Below are 8,839 nucleotides of genomic sequence, written 5' to 3'. Positions count from 1 at the left end.
TGTAAAAAGTCAATAGACTATTAGTATAAGTATATAATTAAACTCAAAAAATAACTACAAATAATTATCTTATTTTTACGTAACTGCAAAATCCTCAAGGGCTAACGACGCACAAATCGAGACCCGGTGCATAATGAGTCGCCCTCTACCCTTCCCAATTAAATACAAGACTATTCAGACACGTAACGTCCGCCTAACCTATAAAACAAGTTAAATTATGCAATTTGTAATAACATGTTAGTTAAACCAATAGTGTCAAAAAAAAAATATGCCGTTAATGTATATAAGTTAAACTTCGAGTAAAAATTGACAAAACAACTAGTTTCCGAGGACAAAATAGTGTTTTGGCGCTTTTGAGGGCCAAACAGCATTGGCATTTGTCAACACTGCTGTCAAAGCAGAGGATTAGTTTAGGTATCTCAAATCTATTGGAAAAAGAAGCCTCAGTGTACAACTGACAATCGTAACGTTTACTAAAGTCTACATTTGTTTGTCTTTATTAGTTTACTATTTTAACTCTTATCTCTAACTTGAAGAAAAGCATCTAATACATATTACATGCTTTCCAGCAGATTACTACAATCTGTAAAGAAGGAAACAAAATCATTGTCTGAAAGACCTTTGACCATCATTACAATTCACAAAATCTCCCAACTTTTTTCAAGCATATTTGAGTGACCATCCACAGTTTTACTGGACAAAAGAAAAAATGGGGTCTCAAGTTCTTTGGTTTCTACTATTGCTAACACTCACAACCTTTTGCAAAAGTAAGTCATGTCATCCAAATGATTTAAAGGGTCTCCAAGATTTCAAGGCTGGAATTCATTCAGATACTTCTGGCAGATTAGGTAAATGGAAAAACCAAGATTGTTGCAAATGGGAAGGTATTTTATGCAGCAATGAAACTGGAAGAGTTGTACAGATTAATCTACCAGGTTTATATACTTCAGGTGATGCACCAGTTCAATCTTCTATGGTAGGGGAATTATCTCCTTCAATTACACTTCTCAACTTTCTTGAAGTTATCGATATGGGTGAACTTGTTGGGCTAACGGGGGAAATTGCTCCTTCGATTGGTTTACGTCTTCCAAATCTCAGAAAACTCAACTTTCTTGGCAACAAGTTTACTGGTGCATTGCCAGAAAGCATATGTAAGTTGTCTAAACTTGAAGAACTGTATCTACAAGAAAATGGTTTTTCTGGATTTCTTCCCTCATGCATTGGAGGTCTCAAGAATCTTAAAAGATTGAATATAAATTCCAATAAACTTTCTGGTGCAATTCCTGAGTCTATAACAAGCTTGACAAATTTAGAGAATTTGTCTCTTCAAGATAATATTTTGACTGGGTATATACCAGCAAACATTGGCAATCTGCAAGGATTGAGAGAGCTCGATTTGTCTAATAACTCATTAACCGGGATAATCCCTCATTCCATTTCTAACTTATATTCCATTTCAAGTCTTTACCTGAATGCCAACCAGCTCGAGGGAGAGATACCGCTGCCCTCAAAACCTGGCCAATTGTCTTCTCTGAGATTTCTAAGACTGCAAGACAATCACCTCAGTGGAACGATACCTCAAACTATTGGGTACTTGACTTCCCTTCAGAGACTTTCACTTGCAAACAATCAACTTAAGGGCCCTATTCCTTCTAGTATAGGTAATCTAAAGTCACTAACAGAGTTATATCTCAGTTACAACCAGTTATTAGGTCAGTTGCCAAGATCAATAGGTAGGATTTCCCAGCTTCTCCTGTTGAGTATATCTCATAACATGATCGAAGGACCATTGCCTCAAGAAATTTCTTCCCTTTCAAATCTTCAATCACTGGATATATCATTCAACTATCTGAACATGTCAACCATTCCCAAGTGGCTCATGCAGTTGCCATCACTGTCGCGAATCTACTTGGCTGGATGTGGAATTCGCGGTGAAATACAAGATGATTTACAAGTACTTACCAAGTCATTGTTGGAAATAGACTTGTCAGCTAACAATCTTTCAGGAAGGATTCCAGCTTGGATTGGCAGCTTATCTTGGCTCTATTCTTTAAACCTTTCTAAGAACAAGTTTGTGTCTGAGATTCCCTCAACTGTTACAAATCTTGAGAATCTGGGAGTTCTGGATCTTCACTCGAATAAGCTAGAAGGCAGTGTGAATGCAGTTTTCCAGATGAAGAGCAGGTTTCAAGGAGGATCATTAACATATCTTGACCTTTCTGATAACAGTTTCACAAGTGTCATTGACCAGATTGGCATGGGAGGACAAGAAAATATCCGATACTTAAACTTATCGCAGAATTTTCTCAGAGGTAGATTACCAACTTCCATAGGAACAATTAAATCACTACAGACTTTGGATCTCAGTTACAATGGATTAGGCTCTAACCTACCAACATCGCTGGCGAACGTGAGCACTCTGGAGAGACTGATGCTGCAGAAAAATCACTTCACAGGCAGAATCCCTGAGGAGTATTCGAAGCTGAAAAAACTGAAAGAATTGAACCTTTCAGACAATCTTCTTGAAGGAAAAATACCTTATGGGAAGCCATTTCTTGAATTTCCTCAGAGCTCATTCTCTGGAAATAGAGGTTTATGTGGGATACCTCTTCCTCCCTGTAAAGCTTGAGCTTCAATTATTTGTTGCTCCACATTATTTTCTAGAAACAATATAATACAGATGATCAAAATGCTAATGCAAATCCCCGCTTCAGCATTCGCTTCTAGTGCTAATGCAACTCTTTGCTACCTAATCACTATATACATTTATCAGGTAACCTATAATAAATGGTAAATAAACCAGCTATAATATGTTTAATTACACTGGTGGTGCAAACAAATTTCACATTGTCAGTAGAAGTGTATATAATTTTGGCGAAAATCAAAACGCATGTCCATTGCACCTCACATATTAGCATATATAAGATCACAAGGACTAAAAGTATCTGACCAAATCTGTGTTGCTAGAAAGTTAATTGGATGGATTTCTACATTATCAAACAAAAAGAATGAATTAGAATCTATTCCGTTAACTGATTTCTCAGTGTTTTCTATGAATTCATACACATAAATAGCTAATGTAAGCGCTATCGACTTGTCCAGAACTCATGTCATAAAAGGCTAGGTGACATAGAGTTGGCTCCAAACAGAATGTGAGAATCATCCTTAACAGTTCTAGTGCTACGCAAGCATTCTGCAGCTAGTCCACTTTCTTTATTTCTCTGTGCCCGCCCATGTTTATAAATACTTAATGGCATTCATACTCACTAGTCACCTCGCATAATCTGTCAAGTACATAACAATCAAAGGGCAAAAAGTGGAAAGTTTTTGTCTATCTTCAATTGCAAGGTAGTTGGAATTAGCTAGATGAATCCTATATATCTAGCCCCCTCTATCCAAACCCCTTTTGTTATCCACCCAACAATGATACAATGTTCCCCCACAACTTCTTGGAGTTACTATCTATCTGTACTGCCGGATTTCTGGATCCAAAGTCTCCACATTTGGAGTATAGAACGTCAAATCTCATACAAATTCTTTGCATCCATCAGACTATTCCTGTATTGCAGCTTGGCATTAGTTCATCTCAAGAGTTCCCTAACAAAATACTGAGAATTAAACTACTAGAGAAATATGCAGATTCCTCGGAAAAAGCTCAACTTGTAAACATCAGAACAATTATAGCTAACTTGTACATGGTTCATCAGAGTGGTGGAGTACAAGCCAACATTATGAGGGACAGAGTGGAATTCAGCTGCAGAGAAAATGAGGTTAGCATCACTCGGAAAGAAAGCGAGCGAGAAAGAGATTAAGACAATCAAACGTAACTACAAGTCAGTTACTCAACAAACATTAGCCAGACTTTCCTCTTCATAGATGAAATCCAATACAAATTATATTGTTAAGAGTAAATGCTAACAGTGTTGCGCTTTTATTCAAAATCGTCTTCTCTAATTAGCGTAGATCAAGTTCAACATGCTGATTATAGTAACTTTCACTTCATACAGAATTCTAGTCCATTATATCCAAGATTTGCTGGCCATATTAAGTGGAATGCCACAGCCAGCAGCATTTCACTTTCTTTAGCCACACCTTACTAATTTTTCCAGTTCAAAAAATCAGCAATCTCATGCGTATGTAGATGATGTCAGTAGAATACAAACACCCATAATGAGATTTAAGCTAAGATAGTATGCTGTTATTCTTCTCTTCTTTCTAACAATTTTCAAGGATTATTTCTGCTATGGAGAAAATATTGTCTGCTGTTTGGAATCCGAAAGAAATAATCAAACTAGACCGTTTTGATGGATCGAATTTCACTCGCTGGAAGGACAAGATTATTTTCTTACTCACTGCGCTGAAAATATTTTATGTCCTTGATCCATCGCTGCCTGCACCACCCGAACCTACCCCAGAAGATACTGATGCGACCAAAGCAGAGAGGAAGAAACGAGAAGAAGATGAACTGCTCTGTCGAGGTCATATTCTGAATACTTTGACTGATCGGTTGTATGATTTGTACTCCAATCTGAAATCTCCAAGGGAAATCTGGACGGCGTTGCAGACTGCATATGAAAACGAGAAGCGAGGTATCGATAAATTCCTATCCTTGCAGTATTTCAAATTTAAGATGATAGATACAAAGCCTATAATGGATCAAATTCATGAATTACAAATCTTAGTATCAAAACTAGGCGACCTTGAAGTGAAAATTCCTGATGCACTTCAAATAGGTGCAATTCTTCCGAAACTGCTTTCTTCCTGGAATAACTATAGAAAGAAAATTCTGCATTCTACTGACAAATTGACTGTGGAACAATTTCGAACTCACCTTCAAATTGAAAGTGAGACTCGTGCTCGTGATGCGATTGTTCAAGCCTCTAGTTCCACAGTTAATATTGTTAGTCAGAATATTTCGAGAAACGAAAATAAAAATCTGAAAGTTTCCAAGAAGTCTCTTAATAAAAAGAGAAAGAATCAGAATTGTTATCATTGTGGAAAGAAAGGCCATAAGATTCGAGATTGCAGGTTTAAGAAAGCAGGAATAAATTTTCATTCAGGAGATAATGGAAAATCTGGAAATTCAGAGAAGGTAAATGCAGTTGAAAGTTCTTCACAAGGGCTGGTTGCTATGATTTCTACTATACCAAGTGAAATGGTTAAAGAGTTGAACATGGCTGCTACAACCACAAAGAATCAAGACTGGTGGTTGGATTCCGGTGCAACAATTCATGTCTGTCTCGACAAGAATATGTTCAAGACTTATTCGGAAGTTAAAGATTCTGAAAAGGTATTGATGGTCAACCATGTTACAACCGAAGTTGCAGGGAAAGGAACAGTTGAAATCAACTTCGCATCTGGACAGAAGCTGACTCTTCTTAACGTGTTCCATGTTCCTGAAATAATGAAGAACTTAATTTCTGCTAGTTTACTTTCTAAGAGAGGTTTCAAGATTGTAATTGAGTCTGATCATGTAATTGTGTCTAAGAATGATCTGTTTGTAGGAAAAGGGTACCATTGTGATGGCATGTTCAAACTAAGTGCTAATGCAATAAATTATGCTTCTGCTGATACCGTTGTGTTTGATTCTTATTTATGGCATGCGAGATTAGTATATTTAAATTTTGGTTCCTTAAATTATATGTCCAAAAACGGTTATATCACTTGCAAAACTGAGCATGAAGGAAAGTGTGAAATATGTATACAAGCGAAGATGACTAAGAAACCATTTCGCAAAGTTGAAAGATTTACAGAATTATTACACTTAGTGCATTCTGACTTATGTGAATTAAATGGAGAATAACTAGAGGAGGAAAAAGATACTTCTTTACTTTAATAGATGATTTCTCTAGATTCACACATGTTTATCTACTTAGAACAAAAGATGAGGCATTTGAAAAGTTTAAGGAATACAAGTCAGTTGTGGAAAATCAAAAGAGTAGGAAAATAAAAATTATTCGAAGTGATACAGGTGAAGAATATTTTTCTACTGATTTTAGTAAGTTTTGTGAGGAGCATGGTATAATACATCAACCAAGTGCTCTTTATACGCCACAACGAAATGGTTTGGCTGAAAGAAAAAGTAGAACTTTAGTAGACATGGTTAATTCTATGTTATTAAATGCACATTTACCGCATAATTGCGGGTGAAGCTCTACTTACTGCTTGTTATATATTAAATAGAGTGCCTTCAAAAAGTGTGCATGTTTCACCTTATGAACTTTGGAATGGTAGAAAACCGAATATCCGTTATTTTAAAGTGTGGGGGTGTATATCTTTTTATAGGGTTCCTGATCATCAAAGAACAAAATGAGGACCTAGAGGAATAAAATATATTTTTGTTGGATATGAACAAAATTCAAAAGCATATAGATTGCTAGATCTAGAATCTAATGTTATTGTAGAATCTATTCATGTTGAATTTTTAGAAAATAGATTCATTAATGATTGAAAAAAATCGAAGTAGTCTTGACACACAAAAGATGTCACATTCTGATATTTCAAATAAAAGGAAAAGTGACAATATTCAGTTAGAGCCTAGAAGAAGCCAAAGAGTTAGGAAAGAAAAAACTCTTGATCCTCATTTTATTTCTTCAATTCTATAGTTTTTCTGGTAGAGGGAGATAGAAATAATGGCTATAATCAAATACCTATTTTGTTTAATATAGAAGAAGATCCTAGAACATTCAAAGAAGCTATGGCTTCAAGAGATGTTGCTTTTTGGAAAGAGCCGATTAATTATGAAATGGACTCAATAACGTCCAACATCACTTGGGTTTTAGTTGATTTGCCTCTTGGATCTAAACCTATAGGTTGTAAATGGGTATTTAGGCGAAAATATAATACAAATGGTTCTATATAAACCTTCAAAGAAAGACTAGTTGCAAAGGGCTTTACGCAAAAAGAAGGCATTGACTATTTTGATACATATGCTCCGGTTGCAAGAATTACATCTATAAGAGTACTTTTGTCATTAGCATCTATATATGATTTACGTGTACATCAAATGGATGTTAAAACTGCTTTTCTAAATGGAAATTTAAGTGAAGAAATTTATATGAGACAACCTGAAGGATTTGTTCTTCCTGGTAATGAACATAAAGTTTGTAAGCTAATAAAGTCTCTCTATGGCTTGAAACAAGCCCCAAAACAATGGCATGAAAAGTTTGATAGTATGATATTATCAGACGGATTTGTACATAATCAAACTGATAAATGTATTTACTCCAAACTTACAAAAGATTATGGAGTTTTCATTTGTCTTTATGTTGATTTTTGGTACAAACATGCATAGAATTTCTGAAACTAAGAAGTATCTAACTTCGATTTTTAAAATGAAAGATTTGAATGAAGTAGATACTATCTTAGATATCAAGGTCCAAAGAAATACTAAGAGAGTGACTTTATCACAAGCCCACTATATTGATAAGATACTTAACAAGTTCAATCATTTTGGCATAGAGGAGTCTAAAACTCCATATGATTCAAGTATCAAGCTTACTGAAAATACTGGAAGAACAATGGCTCAATTGGAGTATGCAAGTACAATTGGTAGTTTGATGTATGCAGTGCACTGCACAAGGCCTCATATAGCATTTGCCGTTTGTAAACTTTCAAGGTTTACGAGTAATCCAAGTAATATTCATTGGAAAGCTATAATTAGAGTACTTGGATTGTTAAAGAAAATAAATATTTGGGCATTTGTTATAGTGGTTTTCCTACCGTATTAGAAGGATATTCTGATGCGAGTTGGATTTTAAATATTAATGATAATAAGGCTACTTCAAGTTGGATATTCACTTTGGGGGGCGGCGGCATTAGTTGGGCATCCAAAAACAAACTTGTCCCATTCTACGATGGAATCTACATTTATAGCATTAACAGTTACTGGAAAAGAAGCGGAATGGCTAAGAAACATGTTCCTGGATGTAAAGTTGTGGCCCCAACCTATGCCAGCCATTTTCATATATTGTGATAGTGAGACTACTATGTGTGTAGCTCACAATAAAATGTATAATGGGAAATCGAGACATATAAGCTTACGGCATGCTTATTTAAGAGAGTTAGTTACAAATGGAACTATAGCTATAGTATATGTGAGATCAAATAAGAATTTGGCTGATCCACTTACAAAGGCATGAAATAGAGATGCAGTACAATAAACTAGTGAAGGAATGGGGCTAAGACTCTTAAAGTAAATGCAAGTAATGGGAACCCAACTTTGAGTTAGTATACACTCTAACAATATAAGTTCAATGGGTAATAACAAGTTGCTTGTGTTATTTAAGCACGAATCTCCTCGTGTAGGGCCTCGTTTCTGGTGAATTGCTTACTGTTATGTGAGGAGTTTAGAAGTTGTTAAATGCTTGTAATAACAGGGGCATAATGACAAACTTCGAAGTGCATTCTGTTACAAGAAAGAGGGTGAATTAATTCTTAATGGAATCAACAAATGTCTGTAGTAACAGGGACATAGAGTCTATTTCCACCTATATGAATATTGAAGTGGTGTCGCTTCAACCAAGATTTAAGGAGTTGATCTTGTAAATATTCATGAATTTGAATTAGCACATGGCCATAAACGTGCTAAAGCATAATACTGGATTGTTTCGCTACTTAATAAAATTATGTGTGTGATACTTTCGATTTGACAAAAGGAGTTGTAGTTCAAATCTTAGGATACCAATAACTTCGTCAAATTTTAAGGTATTTACACTAATGAAAAGTTCAAATCTATGTAACATACTTTTTGGTATGCATAATGTTATGAGACATATTACAAACTAGTGGGGGATTGTAAAAGTAGTTTGTACATATGTGGGGAGTCCCACATCGATGG

At 35.4% G+C, this 8,839-nt stretch overlaps 1 protein-coding gene across 1 annotated transcript; it reads left to right on the top strand.

The window, feature by feature from the left end:
- Nucleotides 1-516: 516 nt before the first annotated feature.
- LOC132066681 (LRR receptor-like serine/threonine-protein kinase FLS2) lies at nucleotides 517-2,653 on the top strand. Its single transcript, XM_059459930.1, has one exon. It carries the CDS (start codon nucleotides 710-712, stop codon nucleotides 2,627-2,629), a length of 1,920 nt encoding a protein of 639 aa, XP_059315913.1. The 5' UTR covers nucleotides 517-709; the 3' UTR covers nucleotides 2,630-2,653.
- The last annotated feature ends 6,186 nt before the right edge of the window (nucleotides 2,654-8,839 follow it).

Source organism: Lycium ferocissimum, chromosome 8, assembly GCF_029784015.1.
Source record: "Lycium ferocissimum isolate CSIRO_LF1 chromosome 8, AGI_CSIRO_Lferr_CH_V1, whole genome shotgun sequence".
Taxonomy (NCBI): domain Eukaryota; kingdom Viridiplantae; phylum Streptophyta; class Magnoliopsida; order Solanales; family Solanaceae; genus Lycium; species Lycium ferocissimum.
Note: the sequence above shows the minus strand (reverse complement) of the source record. Positions and strands in the feature narration are given on the sequence as shown.